General features: G+C 46.8%; 1 protein-coding gene across 1 annotated transcript; it reads right to left on the minus strand.

Annotated features, from left to right (window-relative positions):
- Positions 1 to 76: 76 nt before the first annotated feature.
- Positions 77 to 10578, minus strand: ADPRH (ADP-ribosylarginine hydrolase). Its single transcript, XM_003202833.4, has 4 exons — positions 10414 to 10578; positions 8816 to 9162; positions 2149 to 2509; positions 77 to 1332 (listed from the first exon to the last, which is right to left on the minus strand). The coding sequence occupies exons 1-4, from the start codon at positions 10467 to 10469 to the stop codon at positions 939 to 941; spliced, it is 1158 nt and encodes a 385-aa protein (XP_003202881.2). The 5' UTR covers positions 10470 to 10578; the 3' UTR covers positions 77 to 938.
- Between the last annotated feature and the right edge of the window lie 12700 nt (positions 10579 to 23278).

A 23278-nucleotide genomic window follows, 5' to 3' on the forward strand; every position in this document is an offset into this window, starting at 1 on the left:
AGGGCGATGTATTGAATGGATCACGGTGTTTTTGAAATTGCTCTTGAAATAATAAGTATTTTACTGTGCAATAGTCTGGATTTGAAGAAACATTTTTTAATGGAATAATACATGATAAGTGGTAAGCAAATCACCATTAACACAGATAATCATCTCTGTAAGCAGATAAGTATAATTGACTACAGAAGCTACTGAAGTTAATGTAAAATGTTCTCCTTATACCCACCCTTATCTTCCATACAGGTGTGGTCAGTAGGGCTTACGTCCCCTGTTAACTGAACTGAGTGTGATACATTCCTACACATAGAGCTAAAGTGCCATGAAGCTGCACAGTGCACTTGAGATGCAGCAGCAGAGTTTCTGTTTCTTTCTACACTCATACAAAACAAACAAAAAAAAATGCAATCTGCTGAAATAATCACGTAAAAAAGCTTTCTTGTTCCTGAGGCAACTGGCTGTTTGCTCCTTCCCCTAGCGGGCTGAGGCAATATTTGTTGTGATCACTATGGAGAGGAGGAGAGCTTTTAGAGCTGGTGACAGTTCTCACTGGCAGTACACTACAAGGTAATGAGCTTGTATTAGCCATTGCTGGTTTACTGCAAAGCATCTCTGCCAGCCCTGTAGTCAGGCATGAGAATTCCTGATACTCTCCAGCATGCTTAGAGTGGCAGGACCCTGTTTTGGGGCAGCTTGTGTGCATTTTGCTGCCTGTCCAGCTGCTGGAGCATTGCTGGCAGCGCTGCAGTGGGTGCTCCTCCTCTGCTTGAGACTCAACCACTGTGCAGAGGAGGAGGGAATTCTCAGCTCAGCTGTTTACAGGTTGGGTACACTGCTGCATGCTCCCATCAACCCCCCCCCAAGCCCTCACATGGTCTCCCTGCTGAAGCGAACACACTGACAGAAAATGCAAGCCTCATCCAGGCCTACCCTCAAGTACATTAAGCCTGGGAAATATGGTATAACTCCTCGGCCACCTGCTCCAGGCGCTCCCTGTACTCCAGGTCAGCATACAGGGAGGAGGCGATACCACGGAAGCCGTGCATGGCCCCCCACCAGCAAGCTGCAATGGCAGCGGTGGAGTCACTGTCTCCCCCATGGAAGAAAGCACGGTAAGCCAGCTCTGTCCAGGAGTCCCCTGCACCCAGCAGTGCATCGTAGGCAATCATGGGGGCATCGTGCCCACTGCTGCCCCCCCAGCCACTGTAGCTGAGGGAGGTGTAAAAAGAATCCCTCTCTTCCACACCGTACTTGGAGGGGAAGGTGGGTGCCGAGACCCCGTCCAAGATGCCTCTCTCTTTCAGGTACGCTTTCCATTGCTCTTCAAAGTAAGACCTAGAATCACAGAATCATTACAGTTGGGAAAGATCACTGAAATCGCCCAGTCCAACCACCAGACCATCCCCACCATGCCCACTAGCCATGTCCCTCAGTGCCATAACGGTTCTTGAACACCTCCAGGGACTGTGAGTCTCCCACCTCCCTGGGCAACCTGTGCCACTGCCTCTTTCTGAGATGTTTCCTAATTTCCAACCTGAACCTACAGTAAGAGGAGTCCTGCTGCCAAATCATACAGCCTGGCTGCCTGAAAACATGCTACCAAAAGAGCCTGGAGCGGCAGCTCAGCATCATGGCAGGCATCACCCGTTGTTGGAAAGGACAGGATTTACAGTAAGAGGCACTGAGATTTCCCCTCTCTTCAGCCACATGGGTGAAGGCAGCCTAGCACCTGCCGCTGTCACCTCAAAGGATTCAAAGGCTCAGACCGAGAACTGAGTCATCCATAAGATTCAGAGTGCCTCTTTGCAGAGCTACACTGGGTGCACGTCCCCATTTGGTTACCACTTTCAGACTGAGCTCAGCCCCATGCCTGGTTCTGTTCCCCAGCCCTGCTTCTCATCTTTCATCAGATCATGGCTGAGATGAAAAGCCTGGCTGCCTTATATTGGGTCCAAAAAACGCTATGTGACACTAAACCTGCCATTTGTATGCTAGATGTATTTTTCCCGAGCCCATCGGATCCCATGGCAGGGATGCGCTGCTCTAAGAGTCCACCATGACATGACTCCTCAAGCTTAGGTACGAACGGAGCTCGCCCTCCTGTGCTCTAGGTTCACTTTGCTCCCCATGGAACCCATCCCTGCAACTCACCAGTGCTTCATGTTCTCCTCCACGAAGGAACCAGCACCGTGCACGTAGGCCTTGGCACTCGGCAGCACATCCAGCAGCTGCTTCCCCCAGGCCAGGGGCGGCACGCCATTCACCGCCAGTGCAGTGAACAGAGCGGAGGCCAGAGAGCCCAAGTAGCCGGTGGGGTTGTGGTGAGTCATCCGGCCGCTCTCAATACTGACTTTCACCAACGTGTCCAGCTCAGCAGCACGGTGGAAATGCAGCCCGATGCACATGGAGCGCATGGCAGCACCGCAGCCACCCCCCTTGGGGCTGAAGGGAGCCTTCCAAGTGTCTGGTCTCCTCGGGTCCAGTTTCAGTGCGTTGTCCATACATGTTTCACCTGGGCAGGAAGAGAGAGCCAGTGCCGGTAACATGTCCCTCTGCACTGGAGCACAGTGCTTGCTGGTGCTGCATGCAAGGCGGTCTCCCAGGGACCATAATTTGGTGTAAGGGATTCAGGCTTCCCTGAGAAAACAGCTGCTGTCTCCTGCCGGAAATTGCCAGCACACCCTTGGTATTCATTCCCAGGGAGAGCCAATCGTTCTGGTTTGTGAAAATAATTAAAAAGCTCAGGGAGGTAAAAAACAATCCCCTGCTGATTTATGTGTGTAACTGTTACTGTTAATATTTGTATTTCATGTTTCTTGATAGCATCTATAAAGCACACGTACTGTCTATGCTAAGTATCTTACGCACACACAGATCTAGACACCTAGATGGACATTAACAGAAAGGAAATTTGGAGGGCCATCAATCAGATCACATCGATCCCAACTCACTGCAAGAATGAGTACCTCTCCTTTTTTCCTGATAGCTGTTCAACTCTTACACAGGAGCCGTTAATAACAGAGGGAGCCACCAGGCTGCCCAGGAATCCTTCCCAGTGCCTCGGCCACTAGGAAACGTTCTCTGCAAGAAATCCTGATCTCCCTCAGTGCATTTTTGCTTTGTCAGAAAGTGATAAATTAAGTACTTGCCTCATGGCAACGGCTTTGCCGTTTTTCTCCTAAATTAGCTGAAGACCAACTGCAGTTGCTCTCTGAGCAGAGCCACTAGCAGCTAACTGTGCGGAGACTGCAAAAGGTGCGGTGAGCGCAGCCCAGCAGCACTGCCCAGCAGGCAGAGGATTCTGCACGGGTGAGCGCTCAGACCCAAAGGGCCACACGTACCATACATATCCCCATAGACCTGCCCACCCTGAACTGTTCTCCCCAGCTTGAGTCCATGAGTGCTTTCGGGCTTCTTTAACATCCTACGGTAATCAGAGCTACAGTTTTGTTATGCAAAGTATTTCACAGAATTGTAGGTGTTGGAAGTGATCTCTGGAGATCATCTAAGCCAGCCGCCATTTAATAGTTTTCTTAAATTCCCTTCTAATTTTTAGATTATAGAAGTGGTGACTGTCCATTCTCCACTCTATTCAAGCCTGTGAACACTTTGTCCCTGCTCCTCAGCTCTCTCCTGCTCCAGGCAGACCCTCTGGCCCAACCGCAGCCCAGCTCTGCATCTCCTCTGGTGGGATGGCACACGCTGACTTCTCTCTGCCCACCCTCATCCCTTTTCTATTTCTGCTATTCACTTTTCAAAGCAATGGCTCTGCTGCTTCCTGCTGCAGCTTTGGTAGCACGTTAGTTAACCCAACACATCGATAGGTAAAGCCACCTGTGCAAACATGTCCAAATTTTAGTATGCATGCTTCAGCCAGGAAATAAGTTGGGAGTGCTAAGCATTCGGCTTGCATGCATGGAAAGGCAAACAGGTTTCAAATATCACGTTATTTTTTATTCTCTTTTGCCTTGCCCTTTTTACTTAGTTTTCTCTTCTGGACAGCTCTAAAATATTTCTCCTCCAGCAGAGAATAAAGTCGTGAGCAGATTTCGGGTACTTTCATTTAACTTTTTTAGTATGTCAGACAACAGCAAAGCTGGATTTGAAAGGCTGGGGTTCTCCCATCATTTTGTTCCTCGTGCTCACTTAGAAAGCTGAACTAAGTGGGAGAGAGCACGAAGAAGCTTGCTCAAGAAACTTCACGTTACGGGAGGCATTTCTGCTATCTCTGGTGCAGTTTGACCTCCGTGGCCTGGGACCTTGCTAGTCACAGTGAGACACTGCACTACATACTCTGCAGAAAAGTTTGCTTCTTTACTTGCACACATAAGCTTGGCAGTAGGACTTGGTATATGGCAGTCTATTTTACAGCTCCCTTGTAATCAAAATACGTCCAAATCCAAGCACAGTTCTAAGATTGCCTCCCAGCCATGTGCTAGCAATAAATCACAGTTGGCTGCTGTCAGGAATAAGGTCACATGGATGATTTCACGGTCCTGATCTGAGTGTCTGTAGCATCCTTCTTTTTTCTGACAGAGCCGCTGCATTATAGGCATATTAGATCGGTGTGGGATGCAGCTCTCTGTGCTTGCTCACTCTGAATGGTTGTCTCAAACTGAAAATGTAGCTTCACCCTGTTGCTTTCAGACTGTTCATCCAGCCAGCCTATCAGTTGAAATGAACTTTGAGAATGGGAACAGCCTATGCAAGGGTTCCCCATAGAAAAAAAACAGGTTGCCGATCAGTGCAGCCCACGCTGTCAGGCTACTTTCATTCTCATGAATTCCCCACAGCATGACCCAGGCACAAACCGGTGCTGCAATTTCACCAGCCTCAGCCCTAGTGTGCCTACATGCCAGCCTCTGGCGTGATGCTTGTGTCACACACTGCCCAGTAGATGAGCCCTGCTGCTTTTGCTCAGCCCAGCCCCAAAACCTGGCTCTGCCCAGATGTTCTTGATGCATCCTTCAAGGCTGGCTTGGATGTGGCCTTGGGCATCTGATCCACTGGGTAATATCCCTGCCCATGGCAGGGAGTTGGAGCTGAGTGAGCTTTAAGGTCTCTTCCAACCCAAACCATTCTGTGATTCTGTGACTCGGCCTGCAGGAGATTTACAGAGGGAAAACTGCAGGGCCACACTTCTTGGTTGGAGGAAGTAGTGGGCATGGTGGGACTGGGTTCTGGCAAAACTGATCTAACTGAACAGCTACGAGGTTCCTTCTACGATGTCTCAAAGTAGGCATACATTCAAGCCTCTAAATAAGCTTTCTATGGAAGGGATTAGTTCAGTGCTGGCTGCTCCGCATCAAAACTGTTAAGAGTGATAGCAGTATAATTTCCAACTTCATTAGGATTAACTAAAAATTGAAGCATTTTTCAAATCTATATATACTATGTTTATACACCTATAAGAAGACCTCAAAAGATTGCATTGGACAAAACCACTATTTTTAAAAAAGCTGTGCCAATCATCCTATCTATGTGTCCTTAGTTAGATGGACCTCTTGGTGAGGAGAGAGCGCAAAGGAACCAGGGCAGCTTAAAATCAAGATCTGCCCAACGACAGGAAAAAGAACTTCGCAATCCTGTTGAAACTGCAAGGAAAACATTTTGTCAGAGCATGTTTTGGCAGGTTGAGAGCAGGCAACAAAACAGTGCAGAGAAGAAGCGAGACTGTTCTTTCATTAGCTGCAACGAAAGGAAAATGAGGAAGATGACAAGGCTTAAGCTGTTTTGCAATAACAAGCAAACAGTTACTTGCACAATATACATATTACTTTAGGACATCACCACTAATATCCTGCAAACGAAAAAAGTAGAAGAAAGCAATGTACAACAGCTAGGGCTCCCGAGATTTAAGTAGAACTGTAAATTACTGTGCTTTTAAACAGTTAACATGTTAAATCATTGGAAAAGTGATGATGGGAGACTGAGCTGAAATCATGTTCTTGGACCTTCTGAAAACCAGATTTTGGAGGAACTGCTGTGAGAGTCTCTGAAACCAGAAACTCTGGAAGCCTACTAAATTCTGGTTAGGAATTCCTTTCACTAACAGTGAGAACCGAAAAGCGACCTGAGGAGGGAACTGTTCCAAGGGAAGAAGAAATAGAAGCAAAAAGTCTGCGAAGAAAGCTGGACTGAGAAAGTTGCATGTACAACTAGATGGTATTTCTGGAATAGAATAATATCATAGAATCACAGAATCATAGAATGCCCTAGGTTGAAAAGGACCATAATGATCTAGGGTCGCCAACCACTAGACCAGCTGCCCAGAGCCAGGCTTTCGTTCCATTTATCTAGACTCTTACATGAGGACAGACGGTAACGGTTGTTTAGGAATTGTCAGTACATATAACAAAGGTGGGTTGAAACAACCGTGTAGCCATAGGTAGGAGACTTAGAAACAGAGTGAAAGGTAACAGTTTTGAAGAAGAAGGTTTACTGGAGAGCTGTGCAGGCCGTGTAGTTATGTCATGAAAAAAGAAATATGATTGGGGCTGTGGCACGTCACAAAAAGCCATAATGGATGTAGGGATTAACTTGGCATTGAATTAAGACAATGAGATAGACGACCTTTGTCTCTGCTGTGACTGGCTGATGACTAATAAAGTTGTGGGAATCCCTTTATTATCATAGGTTTTGGTTTTCAGATCTGGATTCCCTTGCGTAGGTGAGCAATGTGACTTTCCCCCACCATTCTGGGGGAATCTCCTCTCTATTGGGTGAAAATTGCAACAGCAAATTTCCATTCTCAACCTTAAAAGCTGCAATTCCCCAGTGAGCATTCAATTTGTCCAGAAAAGCATCATCTCAGGTTATACTCTCAGTTACAATCTATTCTGAATTGCAGTAAGAAGTTACTGACAGGCAACTTCTATTGTTAGGACTTATCATTATGTCATGGAGACCCTGAACTGCAGACAGCTTTTCAGGATACGAATTAGGCATTCCCTTTAGTAGTATGTTAGTGAGCATTAAACAGCTTGGTGTTAGATTTCAGCTTTCAGAGGCCAAGACCAGCCCAATCCTTCCCTGCAGTTGCAGCAGGAGCACTCCTGAATGCTTTTGTAAGAGCATTTTCAACAGACTTCCATTTTTTCCATAGTTTCCTTCCACTCCAAAATGCTTTGATGTCAGTGTCCATGGACACAGTTCCCACTAACTAAACTGCACATCTTTATTTAGCCAGCCAACCCGGTCTTTCCTTCTTACTCCAATTAGTTGCCATAGCTAATTTATTTTGAAATCTTTCATTTTCATATGAGAACAGCTCATGGGCGCAGATACCCACCTAAGGACTGCAGCAGGCATGCTGTAAACCTTAGCCATTAATTACTAACATTTCAGTTTTAGACTCTTTGCAGCTCGGGTTCTCGTCACCAAACTTAGATAGCAGAGACAGAATTAGCTTCCAGTAGTTGTCTCACTGCCAGCTGTGGTTGCTCCATCTTGGCAGACCCCATCAGCTAGGGGACCTACAAGACGTTCGTTTGCCAAAACAGCAGTGATTCTGTTGAAATTTTAACCTGCTGATGGCTGCTATCCTGGCAAGCATCATTACCCCCTCTTAAATATTTTATTTGTTAAGCTGCTCTGACAACAGAGATTATCCATCTTCAGAATGCTGATATTTGCATCCTTTATGAGAGGGTTGTAGGTGGCCATGGAAAGGTATGCAGAATAAATTCCTGCTTGAATTTCTTATCTGGCTTACCATAGAAATGCACAGCTCTGTCACTCTAGGCTCAGTGACCCTAAAAGAATAACGCAGGGTATTTTCCCAGGAAATCTTTAATGTCAAGCTAGAACATTCATAATATATTTAGACCTTTCCAAATAGGCAAGTCTGAAACCTATTTCTTTTCACTGTATAAACTCTGCATTACATCACAGCATTTGAGTGTTTGCTAGGCAGTTTGTGCTGCCTGAAGTAGCCAAAACTAGCCCAGCTTCAATTGCTCATATTTAATTCAAGTATCTGGATTAAGCTGGGCCATCTGCACAGAAAAAGATAGGGTTGGTCAGCAGGCCTGGGTGAACCAGGAATGACAGGAATATATTGCATGCAGCTTGGCCCCTGCAGTCTGTCCACTTATCTTTCCCCAAGCTGTCGGACCCTGCCCATCTCTGCTGCTTGTGGGCTGAACTTGGAACACCGCGTTTACATTCTGTTTCTGCAGAAACAGAGCCTGGAGCTACGTGGCTCAGAAAAGATAATTGTGACCTGACTGTTCAGCTGCAGAAAGTGGACATGCATAGCTAGCCAAAAGTGGGCTTTAGGCTTAATAAACTTAATTATTCCAAGCAAGGATTTCTGCACTTTTAAATATATTTTATGTGCAATTTATAGCATTTATTACCAGAAATTCTATATTAACTCTCTGTTAAACATGTGCTGCCTTAAGATGGCTCATTCTACATGGCTGAAATCATGCTTTTCCTTCAAGAATGTAGGAAAAGACATATTCCCAGTGCAAAACCTATCATTCCTCCCCTGAGCTCAAGACGAGGCCTGAAACACCTGTAAGAATGTCTTATAGATGTGGGCAAAATGTTGTCTTTCATCTAGTTCTGAGAAGCCCAAGCCACTTCAGCCTGCCTTTTTTCTATTCCCTCAGTTCCTCCTGAATCTGGTAGCGTAGAAAACTTTTGGCTGTGCATGAAATACAACCAATGCAATCAATAGACAAAAGCAGAACCTTAAAGTGAGAAGCATGGCCAGCCTTGACTCCAAGCTGCAGAAAAGTGAGAGATGTTAGCCACAAGGAGAGAGAAAGCAGAGGGCAGACCCGCCAAGGCAACACAATGGAGAGATAACCTGGAGCTCTGTTGTCCATGTCATTCATGCACTCCCTGTAGTTCTTTGCAATCAGGGAATAGAGATGTGTTAAATCTGGATTCTTTCCAGCAGCTACCAGGGCTTCGGCCGTGGCCAGGTGCATCACTGTGTCGTCGCTGACCCTCCAGCCTTTGATGCTGAAGTTGCCAAGTCCCCCCATGGCAGCCAGCTCCCTGTGGATGGCCGGGCCACTTTTCAGGAACTCCCATTTTGCATTGTAATAGCCCAGCGTGTCCCCCAGTGCGCTCAGCACCATTGAAGCCACATAGTTTTCCATCGATATAGGACACAGTTTTTGCCCCCGGACTGCTTCAATGTAGAAAGCACTACAAAGAAAAGAAAAAAAAATAGAGGAAGATAATGAAAAATAAAATTCTTTCTCATTTTAGTATAACTACTAAACATCTAACATTCAGCAACCTGGACACCTGGCCCAGCACCTAAAGGAGTATATGCCTTCAAAGCACACTGTGGATATTGGCAGGCACGTGCAATGTGCAGGCATGTGTTGGTAAGCCTGTGTGGGGCCAGCAGGGAGAAGGAGGGGATTGTCTCCCTCTATTCTGCCCTTCTAAGGCCCCATTTGGAGTACCGAGTCCAAAACTGGAGCCCTTGTGCAGGAAGGATGTGGAGCTGTTGAAGTGGATGACCACAAGGATGATCAGAGGACTGGAGTACCTCTCCTATGAAGGCTAAGGGAGCTGGACTTGCTTAACTTGGAGAAGGCTTCCCAGAGACTTCATTGCAGCCTTCCAGTACTTGAAGGGAGCTTACAAGCGGGAAGGAGGCTGACTTTTTACATCATTTGATAGTGATGGGACAAGGGGGACTGGCTTCAAACTAAAAGAAAGGTTAGATGTTAGGAAGAAGTTCTTTACTCAGAGGCATTGACACAGGCTGCACAGAGAAGCTGTGGATGCCCCATACCTGGAGGTTCTTAAGGCCAGGTTGGATGGGGCCCTGGGCAGCCTGAGCTGGTGGGGGGCAGCCCTGCCCATGGCAGGGGTTGGGGCTGGGTGATCTTTAATGTCCCCTCCAACCTAAGGCATTCTATGATTCTATGAACGTGTGGATAATAAATGCACCTCCTTTCAATGTTTTGCCAAAAGTAGCTCACAGGAGTCAGGAGATCAGAACAGGCTCCCAGTGACTTTCATATCACAAAGATAACTTGAGAGTGAGCCCCACATTTACATAAGAGTGAGTCTGTCTACCCTTCAGCAACATGGGGCAGGGCAAAATGGGCAGAGAGGGGCTCTGACTAACACTAAGCACATACCCAGAGGCTGGCTATGGAAGTGTGCATTGATATCGGCAGTCAGGCACCTGAGTGGGTATTGTAAACAACATTTCCCTTCCAGCCAAAACACTTTAAGCCTGCTGCTTTTTACTTCTGCCTTCATTATGGCTAAAGAACCCATTAGTCTCCCTTCATCACTTGACTCAGGAAAAACGCCGAAAGAAAAACCACAAACGCAGCAAATATCTGAATTATTAATCATCATTTGAGACTTGCTGGGAGAGAGCTGGCTACTTCCTGCCAACCAGCTTTGCTGCTACTCATCAACACTACTTACAGGACCAGGATGGTGACTACAGGATGCCGGTACTTTGCACCGCCTCGCTCAATCATTGACAGGGTACCAGCTGATGTTACCAGCCCCTTCCCCGGGCCAGTGCAGATCTCCCCGCAGCTGACAAAGTCTCAAGAATGGCAGCGGAGGTGGAGGCGGCGAGAGCATGCGTCACTGCGCTGCGACAGCCCAGCCCAAAAAGAGGGGGAGGAGGGCCGGAGGCCTGCGCTGGCAGCACGGAGCTGGAGCTCTCAGCCCCCACAGCCGCCCTTGAGTGAAAGAAATCATAGTGGCCATGGCCCCAAAGCACAGAGAAAGGCGGAGTCTGCCCCAGCAGCAAGGTGGTAGCCGAAGGGAACACCTATCCTCTCTGACTCCACTGACCCCACCACGCTTCACACCCATGGCCCCCCCAGCCACACTGCTCCACTGCTTACATGCTGCAGCCTGGCTACTCCTGTGTTGGCCACTGCTTCCTCTTCTGGGCCTCTCTCTCCTTTCATTTTCAGGATTCTTTCCTAGCTCAGCACCTTCCGGACACAAACGGTCGATTGGGAAATGAAGTCACCATGTGGAAATGAATTGTTTTACAAAAACACCTTCAGCATCCTCCCTATGCTTCTCCTGAAGCTGTGCACTGGTTTCCTGAGTGCGCACACACACACACACACACCCTTCTAGCCTGAGCCACAGCCTCCTCCTGGCTATGAGCACACTTCAGCCTTCAGGCCCTGTGAGCCTCCAACAGCTGCCTAGAGCTGCAGCAGGCAGCTTGGCCCCTTGCTGAGCCAGGCCTCCTCTGGGCTCATCCCTGCCTTGGCTTCTGGCAGCAGTCCTGTTGCCTTGAAGCGTCTGGATACCACTGCCTCCTGCAAGTTCTACACTTCATTTTTTGTCCTGGTGGCAGCTATGTGGCCAAATGTGCACGTGCACGCATTCCTGAATGCAAGGAAGGAAAAGAAGCAAGAAGCAGGAGCAAGAAATGGGAATGAGCATGGCTTAGACCCCACGTGCAGAGCCTGAACTTTCTCACCAGTGGTTGATCCTTCACATGTGCTGTGTACCACAACTTCAGAGCCCTGATTCATGCAAGGAGGTACCAGCGGCTCATAGACGTGGAAAAAAAAAATCCCCAATGCCTATGAGAGAAAGCATTGGTAGTTTTTGAGCTGCAGACTTGGGGGATTTCAGTGCAATTAAGAGTGCAGCGCTGGGCGAGAGCAGAGTCCCTGGGGAATTTGGGGGCAAGTAAGAGTGCTGGCTGGAGCTGGACCTGGGGGATTTCAGGTGGCTGAGAGCACTGAGCTGCACTGAGCATCCAACCCGGTAACTTCATACTTAGTGTCCATTCAGACCTCTGCTGCTCCTCTGCACCCTGCTGCAAACATGAAGATCTAGAAGCCTCTGCTACAGAAAATAGTAACAGAAAAGGAAGTGGGGAAAGGATTTGCCAGTATCTCAGCAGAGCCAATGGTGCCTTCTGACCTTTTCTGATTCAGACTGCTGTATACAGAGCAGCTTAGAATTTATTCGGGTTGCTGTGACACTTAAAAGCAGAGGTTTGTCTCCTATGGTTTAGGCCTATGAGAGGGAAAACTCCTGCTTTTGGCAGGCTCTCTGTGAGGAAGGGCTCCTGCTGCAGCAGTAACAGCAGAGTCATAGGGACAGGGAAATGGGAGAACTCCTCTGCATTAGCCCAAAATGCCCATGATATCAAAATCATTGGATTTTGCCATTGTTTCCTGGTACTTCATTTCCTTTAGCCACCTAGAAACTGAAACCAAAGTATGCCTTGGAGTTAAGGATGCTTAAGATATGTCACCAAAATGCAGTGAGTGCTATTTCCTGAGCAGCTGCCAACCGAAGCCATCATCAGGAGCCTGAGAGCGTGCGGTGGGGAGATGGGCAATTCTCAAGCTTGAATGCTTGCGTTGATCCCAGAGGAGTCCCATGGGACACCATGAGGAAAGCTCTCCATCACGCACACACAAGTCTGGGACAGTGTGGGGCAGCATTGCCCTAACTGACCCAACAGCATGGGGAGATGGGCACCAGTGCACCCATTTGGCAAAGGCAACCTTCTGGTTTGGGGTCATGCAAAGAGTCATCATATTGCACCTTTCTGGGTTGTTGGGTGGTTTTTTTTGCTGTTGCAGTATTTTTTTTTTTAATGAAAATTTAGGCTGTGGTGAACCAATGGCCAGGATATGCCTTCTGGAAAGTACCACCTTGGAGCAGTTCACCGTGCCACGTGTTGGACACTGTGGTTAGTACTCACTTAGACTCAGAATTTTCCTTCATGTTCATCTGGAAGAAAAAAGGGTAATTCTCTCTGACTAAGAAAAAATGTGCCTTTCTAGATGAGCCCAGGATCAAGAGCCCACTGCAGGGGGCTGTGAAGGGCATGCTGCAGGAAGGATGCCAGCTGAGACCCTGTGGGACATTTCTGCACAACACCTTCAGGCCAAGAGCTGGAAGAAGGTGCAAATTAAAAGCACACGGTGGCAGCTCCAATTTGCTGAAATTTGCAGAATCTTTTCTTTCCCCCGTAGGATTCATAGGTAACTTTCCACGGTGTCTTTTGGGCTCTAATACATGTTCGTTCTAGCAGCCCATCATTCTTTTAACAGCTCTATTTTCCTAAAATTTTCCTCCTGGGCTTACCCTAATTCTCAGTCACCTAATTCTCAGGTGTGTGCTTTTGTCACTGACCAGTAAATAACAACACACAGTAACAAACTGTGACCAGCAGTCAAAACAGCAGCTGGCAGCACCACATGACAGCTGGGAACCAGGAGGGCTTGCTGCAGCCACAGGAATAAATGATGAGGCAGCAGTGCATCACCCCAAGCGTACTGTGCGCTCACTGGGTAGCTAGTGTCAGTGCGTGTTTCTGGCCCTGAACTTCCTTCACCCAAAGCATGGCAATGCACTTCCTGCCTTGGTTTCTCCATCTGGTGAGGCAATGACCCTTGCTTGCTGCTTGTCTGTGGTCACGTCAGCGAGCGGCTCTCACCTCCCTGTGCTGTCCAAGGGAGCATGGCTGAGAAAGAAGGTGAGTGCCTCAACTCCAAATGCAGCCTGTGTGTGAGGAGAAGCCAGCAGAAAGGCTCTTTTCCCAGAAGTGGGATCATGGATGGGCATTTTTGTAAAGTGGCAAGAAAGATTTGGCTGAAACAGCTTTTGGAGATGGCAGCAGAGGTTGTGCCTTTGCATCATAGAATCATAGAAGCTGAAAGGGACCTCTGGAGATCAAGTCGACCCCCTCCTGCTAAAAGCAGGTTCCCTACCAGATCCAGAAAGCAGCAGATGACCGACTTGGTTTCAGGTTTCAGCCTTAGTTTCAGCCTCTTACTCAGGAGACCAGGACACCAGACCAGAAGCATCTGCCTCCTTCTTTTCAAGATCCTTTTTTTCCAAGATACTTACACAAACTGTCTAAATGAGAATCTGGCTAAAAAGGAAACCGAATGACTAGTGTGATCTGTGCATTGTGGCACCTGCCATTCTCCTCAGTGTGCTTCTAAAATCCCACCTTAACATGCTTTTAAGAAATTAAAATAATTAAAAAAAAAAAAATCTATTTCAAGCAACTGCAATTCTGCAGGGAAGAACATAAGACAAGCAGGGAATAAGTTCAGTGGTTTCATGAGAGTGAGGCATTGCAATGCCCATCCGGAACAGTCAGTAATGTTCTCTGTATGAGCTGAGGGCAGCAATCACATCTGGTAAAAGAAACTGCAAATTCATTTTTTTTACTCCCCCTCCACTAGGTTTGTAGATGACTTATCGGTAAATTGGAATGTCTGGGGACAGATACGTCCCCAGCAGAATGTATGCCCTGCCTGGAGAAGTCAATGAAGCAATTGTGGTCAGCTGCTGTAGACACAGGGTTTGGCTCAAGCAGTGGATATGAGGAACAACTAGCTGGCAGGCTTGTTGCTCCTTGATGTAAATAAAGTGACATTTTCACTTTCAGCTGTGTGCCAGTGTTGGCACTGTGCTCCCCACCTGCAGTGTGACAGTGCTTGCAGTCTGCTTTCTTTCCAGTCTGCTGGCAGCTGTGTCTGTGTCCTTTCTGTACATGTGCTGGCCAGGTAGCATACTTGGAGGGGTGTCACGCCTGTGAGCATCAGCTTGTCTAATGACCAACTCAACTCCCAGTCACTGGCAGGTTAATTTGAAGGTCCTAGCTGAGGGTCACCCACCTGCAATAAAGTGAATCATTAATTCCCTCCAAGGCAGAGAGGACTTACAGATAGATGATGACAAACTGGAGGATTGGACAATCACCAACCACCTGGAGCTCAACAAGAGCAAACTCTGGATTTAGCACCTGAGACAGGGCAACCCTGGCTCTATGTACAGACAGGGGGATGAGGGGTTGGAGAGCAGCCCTGCAGAGGGGGATCCAGGGGCTCTGGCTGACAGCAAGTTTTATCTGAGTCAGCAACGTGCCTTGACAGCCCAAAGGGCCAACCATACCCTGGGGAGCATCAGGCCCAGCACTGCCACTGGGTGGGGGAGGGGTTGTCCCGCTCTGCTCTAAAGGATGACTTTCCTCAGCTTGAATGACTTAAATTGAGACCAGGCAAAATCCTAGATATGATAGGTTAGGAAAAGCCCTGTGGTGGCTTTGAGTTATTTGATTGGATGATTGTTTTCCACCACAGGGATTTCTCTTATGCCGAGTTGTGACCTGAGCCCCTTCTCTTGTCTTTTTCTTCTGGCTGTTTCTTCACCAGCTCCCTCCCTCCAGGAACATTGCTGTTCCTGGGAATGACTCCTATTTTAACCGTATACCAAGGTGCATAGAATTAGTGGGAAAGTGCTTAGCAAAATGGCCAACAATGCACAACATGTTAAAGTTTACTTCTGCATTTGATTCTTCATGAATTAGATTTCAGAGAATCGGGAAGTGCTGATGTATGACAGAAGAGGAACGCGTGAACAAGACCACTGAATACTCTGTTTTATCCATTAGTGTGACAAGGCTTAAAAATATCTGCTTCCTTTCTGTACTTACGCACTTTGCGTGATGCAATTCAGTGGTGATACCGCCTTGGTGCATGAAGTTCTGCTGGAAGGAGGAGCAGGGAGGTGGTATAAACTGGCTGACAGTGTTGACTGCTGGCCTTCCCTCTTTGGCTTCACCCTCACCCTGTGCATGCACCCACACTCACAGGAGAGCGTAGCCTTTGGAGGAAGCCACAAAAAGCATGGCTGTCCCCACCATGGCCCTACTCTGGCAGAAAGGATGGATGAGCTCGTGACAGCAATCACCAGGCAGAGGAAGCTGCTAACTATGAAACGTCTTCTTTTTAAAACTGAAAGCTTGTGGGATCAGGGAGGAGATGACCTGTCACTGATATGCCAAGTAGATGGGTGCGCAAAGCTGCAAGATAATGCAAGAGGATCCAGCTCGGGGAGAAAAACAAACATTTGATTGATGATGCATGTCAGACCAGAGATTGTCAGAAGTCAGTTGAAAGTTAAGAATATTGCAGCCCCAACAGACACAGGGAGGTATGGGAATAAGGATGCTTTGTAGGCCCCGTATTCCTGGGGTTCATACATCAAAACTACAGTGGCTCTGCTGAAAAATTACTTCAGCACGGAATAGAGAGGAGAAAATATTCTATATGGAAGTCCCTTTCCTCATAATCCAGCCCAAGGCCTCAGCAGTGGGAGCAGCAAGCAACTTCTCATTTGACATGGATGTGACAAGAGCATGAGCTCAGGGATCAGGCTTTGTGTCAGAGCAGACATTTGCTGAATGTAGGAAACACGTTGTCTCTGCTCTGTCAAAGCAGCCACAGTGCTGGAGGAGCTTGGGGGCTGCCAGAGACAGAGGCGGGTGAGATCTTTTTGTATGCTGTTCAGTCATCTGTCTGACCTGGGACCGTTGCGCTGGAAATGAAGTGTTGCTTATCCCATCCTCAGTCTCCAGAGCCTTCTCAGTTTTTCCTCTGAATATCCCTGACATGCCAGCTGCTTTGATGTAACCTAGCCATGCATGCCTTAAGTTGTCTTGGTTGCAGAAGTGAAACCATGGAGGCTGCTCTTGGGCTGACACAAATGCATTCAGCCATAAATGAGGCTGGTACGAGGAACCTGTAGGTGCATTGGCAAGGAGGCAGCCAACAAAAGAGGTGATAGCACACCACCTTGAAAGAGAACGGTTGTATTTGTAGGTGATGGTAGGGAGAAAGGAGGGGCAACATAATCCCCAACTTCAGGAACTGGCATGTGAAAACATACATAGTCCTGCAGTAAGAATTTCTGATACTGGGAGGGGCATAGCAAAGGTCATTCCTATCATTAACCAATCAAGACTGGAGAAGTATGTGACCTGAGACCTCCAAACAGCCAACTAGCTTGACCTCAGTAGATGGAAAAAGAGATAAAAGTGCAAAATGAATTTACCATGGCTATCTCACGCAAGCCTATTCTAGCAGTAGTTGTTGACTACGTAGATAGAAGACTTCAGAAAGGCAGTCCTTACAGTGCTAGAGGCAAACCCACTAAGCTGGAGATACAGAGGATTAATGTGAGCATTGTATTTACTTAGAAAAAGGATGTCAGGAGGTTGTGTCTCAAGGGAAGCAAGCAGGGTGGAAAGAGGTTATTAATGAGGCTCCTCAGAGAGCTGATCTTGTTTACCCAGAAGAAAAACAGGCTTTAAACAGATTTAGGCTGATCTGAAGGGCTGGTCACTGCAAAGATCATTCAGGCTGCAGCACAAGGAGAGCTGATGGTACCAAGGGCTGGAATAAGAACAACAGGATGAAAGTCGGCAGCAAAAGGCCACACCTTGTGCATGCAGAGACTAGCTGCAGGATGCCTTGCTCCCAGCTATTCCCTGCCATTTGGAAATTAGAAGGGAAGGGGAGCTGTAATTGACCATAAAATGAGGAGACCTCACTATGATGCCACCAAGAAAAAGAATGTAACCAGAAATGAGATCTTCCCAGCTGGTTCAAGACACTTTTGGATGGTTATGGAGATGCAGGTACCCCTCGGAAGGCATGGCAGTGGACAGGAAAGAAAGGACCAGACTGGAAGGAGAGCAGAACAGCATAGCTTGCTCAACCCAGTGCCCAGAGGTGTAAAGGGATGTGGACATTAGGTTGGAGAAGTGCAGTGCTGAGTGAGACAGACTGCCTAGCGTGATGCTCACCATACCCCAGGATAGATCTTTCCCATAGCAGCCAGGAACAGGATTTAGCTGGGTTTTTCCAAGCCTATCTGCTTATTTCCAAAGGTTATCCCAGGGTTGTCAGTGATACCTGCTAGTACTTCTATAAACAAGGACTCAGCTGTGCAATGACAAAGAGAGAATCTGCAGCTCTATCTATGCATTTGCGTGCCTATTGAATGGGCCAAGCACAGCACCTGTGCCATGAGATTGCCTTCTCTCCTCTCGCGGATTTTCATGAGCATAGTTAGGTGTCAGTCCTCCCCTCAGCCTGAGCTCTCTCCCAGTGCCACACATAGAAGACAAGATATATTGGCGAAGGAGCTGTAAAAGGGGGAAGTCTCATGGCTTGCACTTACAGAAAATTGCTCTTTTTTAGGTTTGAAGGGAAAAGAAACAAACCAATGTGGACACCACATTTAGGTTTGAGGTTCAAATATTTTCAGGTTTGGTTCTTGTTTTAGGTTGTGGGGGCTTTTGGATTTATTTGTTTTCTCCTGAACTCCCCCTCCTACCTTCAAATGTCAACCTGGAAGGTTTCTGGAATTGAGTCCTTTTGAACTTTGCTTCCTGAAAACCTTGAGTTTGCACTTTCTGTGTTGAATCTGATTTGTGTGCACAATAGCACAATCTGTGTCTGCGGATGTACCAGTAAGGATGGATACATAGATGGATACATTTACTTGTCTCTGAACAAGTCAATCTGCCAAAAATGCTGCATTTGGCAAGAAAACTACTCCAATGTGACTACTAGCCATTCTGCAGGAGGCCAGCATGATCTTGCTGCAGATGGACATTTTGGAGGCTTTTAAGTAATAGTCCCTCTACCGAGCACGTACAATTCTGCTCTTTGGGCCTCACTCCTACTGAAATCAGTGTTGCACGATGTATACAAATCCATGTTAGAACAGTACTCGCACTGTTGCACAGGTCAGTTAGAGCTGATTTGATGCCCTGCTTTTGCCGATTGGGAGCCATCTTTCGTCTCTAGCCTCAAGTCACCAAATCCTGCTGCCAATACTGGTTCTAGGGTTCATCTCATATTCCATCAAGTTGATGCATCTCACAAAGATGGCAAAAAAAAAGCAAGTCTTGTTTATTCTGTTCTTCACTGTGTTAGCATGTTGAACTGGATTCCAAGGGAGTACTGAAGTGCCAGGGTTCAAAGCAGGAAGAAGTTTGTTCCCCTCTCTGATTGACCGCATGAAAATAATCCTCAGGATTTTTTGTAAGCCTGAGGCATAGAAAGCAAGCACAATGCAAATTAACTGTGGATTACTAAAATCAAAGCAGGATTCTGGGGAACAAAACCGACTTGCGGGCTGTCTGCCCTTAGTCATATTGAGCAATTCCCCAAGTTGGCAGGACAAACACACAGCAGATCTCAGGCAGGAGGCAGACCCAAAGAGCTACTTCTTAAACATGCTATCTTATATCTTAATTCATTCATTTCACACATCCATTTTCATACCTGAGCATCACCAAGATGACACAAATCCTTAAAGGATAACTTGCTTACGTTTATACCGCTGTAGTTTCTCACTGTCACTGTGGTTTTGTGATTAGAACAGCTTGAACTTCTGTGGAACTCTGCAAAATGAAGTCCTCAGTCCTGGCTGAATCAGAGCCTTACACTTTTTTGTCAAGCGAGCGTAAGAAATGTCTCAGTTCTCCAGGTAGCACAGAGCAATACTGTCCTGTTGGGATAAGAACCAGATGGAAAATGACCTTCCCCGTGACACAATCACTTGTGCCAAATAGCAGAATGCCTGATTAGGCAGGATCTACAGGGACCTGGCTGTCCTGAGCTGCACTCTGGCACTGCTCATGCCCATAGCAAGAAGTGCAGGGCTCCAGCAGCCCCCTGAGGTCAGGTAGGTCCCTTCTTATGCCTGTAAACATTAAAGAAAAATTCAGCCCGTGTTGTCCTCACAGCCTGCTGCTGCCAGGGCAGCAGCTCCTGACAGGCAGTGTTGGTGTGGTCATTGCAGGCGGTGCAGCCTACTCTATGGAGAACCAGGGTGTTTGCTGCACTGCCTTCACTCACTGGCATGGAAACCACAGGAAACTGAGATCTCCTTTACAAGGGAAGAGCCAGATCTCCTTTACAAGGGAAGAGCCAGTAGGAGCTAGATATGGGGTGGTGAGAGTGGCTGTGGGTGGATTCTGAGGGGCAGAGACCTGCTCTTTTTCCTGCATGAACGTGTACGTTGGGCTCTCCTGAGCAGCGGCTGCATGGATAGTGGTGCATCGAAACAGGAGATCACAGAGACCGAGTTCACTGTGAAGGTAACCAAAGAAGGTTAATCCCAGATTATTAAAACACCTTAGTTTTTGTCTAGAAGCCTTGGGGCTTTCTGAGCAATAAGCATCATACTATCAAGCCATTATCAGGACCCAAGTTACACGTTGCTGAATAGTGTGGGCGCATTTTGCATTTGCTTAGTTTTAATTAATTTCCCTGTTTCTGAGTCATAAAATTCTGCTTTAAATTTAAATTTAAACACAACTGTATTTTCTGTAAACAAGACCATACTTAGACTCTAATCTCTGCTGAGCTGAAGCTTCTTCAACTCTTGCCAGCTTTGTAGTCTGAAGGTTGGGGACGGCTAGGGGGAAGAACAGGACAAGAAATCTCTTGAGCTGTGTGGGGGGTTTTTGTTATTCTTGTTTTCCTTTGTAAGTGATTTTCTGTAACCTGAAACTGCTGGATTTTCCTCTTTCCTCACAAAGTGTTTTCCTTTGTTATTGTCATTGTGAGGGGACAGCCTACATTTGTCTGAGCAGCTTAATATCTCAAGGCATTTGGACTTCTTTAATAAAGCTGCCTTCTGCCTTTCTCTTGTGGGATAAAAAAGTGTCATTTACTTCCACTGATGAGCAGAAAAATGTTACCAGCTGAGTTCATTCATTACTCTATATACCTCTTATACCATGTGTGAATATTGGAGCCAACAAATACTGGGGGGGGGGAGGGTGGGGAAGGGAGGAAACAACAAACTTCCTAAAAACGTTAATCTGATTTGCAAAGGGGGTTATTTCTCAGAAGATGATGTTTTTAGATCACTTGCACAACGATATTTTGTCGACATACTTCCCTATAAACAGTTTTGGATACTTTCCATTCAGCCTGGATGTGTCTGTATGAAAAGCACTCGGATGTGCTTATAATCTGGATGAATACAGGTGGGGATGTCTGTTCACGTTAACACCAACCGAATGGATCCCAGTGCTGTAAGAGGGTGTGTGGTTACGAATTCTCCTTGGAGAGTGGGTGCTATGTGCTGTTTTCCAGTATTTACTCACTTCTGCGCTTTCTAACATATTTCTGCTGTGAGGTGGTGGCAGAAGTAGGAGGAGGTGGTGGCTTGGTTGTTTTCGCTAATCACTACATGTTGAAAATAGCAAAAGTTTGCTTGTTTGTAGGCACATTCCTGCAGCAGTAGTTCTGCTATTTGAGAAAAGCAGGTGACGGCAGTGGGTCAGCGGAAGAAATCTAGCTGTGATATAGCTGGACAGTTTTCCATTGCCAAGGCTTTCTAACACAAGTGCTGATTAGCAAAGTTAATTTCCTCTACATAGCACATACGCTGCAAAATTTCACTTGCCTTTTCTGCTTTTTTTTCCCTAACTGTTTTGTGTGAAAGCAAAGGAAAAATGTGGTACATGTGATGCTCTCACATCTTCCTCTTTTCCATAGTAATTATTTTTAGCAGTATTTTAAGGCCCTTTCTTATTAAACAAGAGCTTCCCTTTTCAAGCTACAGTGCTTCTTCCACCTGAATAAAATTGACCCTAGAGCACGTATAGTTAAAATGCTGGAAGCTTATTAAAGTGCACAAGAAAGCTTATTCCTATGGGGATATCCCTGTGAATTATTGAGTTTATAATACCCGCTATTGTGCTCTTATCAAGGAGCCTCTTTTGAACAGGGGCTTCAATACGAGTCCTTCAACTTTGTTAGCACTCCTGACTAAGGACTCACAATACTTCTTCCCTTGAAGAGCTGGCTTCCAAGAATCAAGGATGTGTGCTCAGGGAAGCTCTAAGTGATGGGCAGATTATGACTTCTGCCTCTGATCAAAGCAGAACAAAGCACTTGACTGCTGTGTTCTTTCTGTTATTGTAATCTTGCAATCGGGGAGCTCTTTGTATGTACTACAAGATACCAGCAGCCATGATACTTAAGAAAAGAGAAGGAGCTCTGGCCGAGAATGACATCTATGAGTTCAGCTCTCTGTAGCAAATCTAGGGAGCCATAATGAGGCGATGAACTGCTCCAGGTTACTCTGCAGATAAGGAGGGGCAGGGTGCTTCACGTTGGTGGCTGATGGGAAGCCAGCACAAAGGCAGGGAGGCCAGGAGCAGGGCCTCTCAGGGATGGGGAGCTCTGCTGCTTTTCCTGCTTGCTTAAGATCTGGGTTAAACCTTGAGCAAGAAATTTAGATGCAGATGTAAAAAGCTGGGTTTTCCTTCTAGCTGTAATATACTAATAGCAAAAAAATATATATATATTAGATTTGAAACTTGAATTTAGAAATGAAAGTGAGATGGTAAACTGCACAGCTCTAACAGGCTTGCCTGTAACTGTATAATGAAGTAGCATAGAGGCTTGCTCCCTCTTTGCCTAAAATGCTGCACAGCCGCATTGGAGGTGTGGGGAGGAGAGCTGGGGCTGTTACTGAAAGAAACAGAAAGGAGCAGCATGGCATGTTCATGGCTGGTTTTGGGGTTTTTTTGTTCCTCAAGTATCATGAAAACACTTGTCTGTAAGTGTTCCTATGATCCTATTGTTCCCACTATTCTTAAACTGTGCTGATGCATGGGTAGAGGACAAATATACAGGATTGAATTCAGACCCCGGATCACAAAACACAGGAGACCACGTAGTGGATAGGCACAGAGCCCCACTCTGAGTCAGCAGCATGCTCTTTCATGTATAATATTTATTTCTCTGACGGAAAAAAAAAAAAAGATGCAACCTGTTCTTGCTCTGGTATTTGATTTCTCTGTAAAAGTGCCATCTGCTTGGTTATGTATATATAGGAGTGTTCAGAAACTGGAGTTGAGCCATAACGTATGTCAAGAACTTCGTTAAAGCCATCAAATCACCTCTGCATCCCTCACAGATAAGTCGGGCAGAAGGAGGAAAGACTTATCGAAAACGTACTTTGCATCTGAATGTGAGAGAAGGAGCGCTGTCACGAGATGTCTGACCACTCTGCTCTGCTCGGGATGGCTCTGCACTGCAAGGCCGTGCAGTCAGCCACCCTCCCCAATGCACCAAGGGGAGCCCAGCCATGTCCCCACACCTAATGCTGCAGGTGAGAAGCTGGAGCCACGAGCCTGCCTTGAGCGGGCCCCGCAGCAAGAGGGAGAGAGCCAAGGCCATGGCCTTGGGGGTGCTTCCTGCTGGCACTCAGCCGTGGCAGGAAAGGTGCTTTCCTGTAATGCTCTTAATGAAATCAAGCTGGATGACTGCTTGCCTGATTACACACAGCTCAACTTGAAATTATTTTTCTTATTTATTCCAGTTTTAATTTTATAGGATTATTCCCTGTGTAACATCAGACGTCTAACTTCAACCTAGCCTTCAAAGCCCATGCCACCTGACCGCTACACCCAACACCTGCAGGAGCCCTTCCTTCCCTCCAAGCCCTACACCCTCTG

The sequence above is a fragment of the Meleagris gallopavo genome, chromosome 1 (genome assembly GCF_000146605.3).
Source record: "Meleagris gallopavo isolate NT-WF06-2002-E0010 breed Aviagen turkey brand Nicholas breeding stock chromosome 1, Turkey_5.1, whole genome shotgun sequence".
Lineage (NCBI taxonomy): Eukaryota > Metazoa > Chordata > Aves > Galliformes > Phasianidae > Meleagris > Meleagris gallopavo.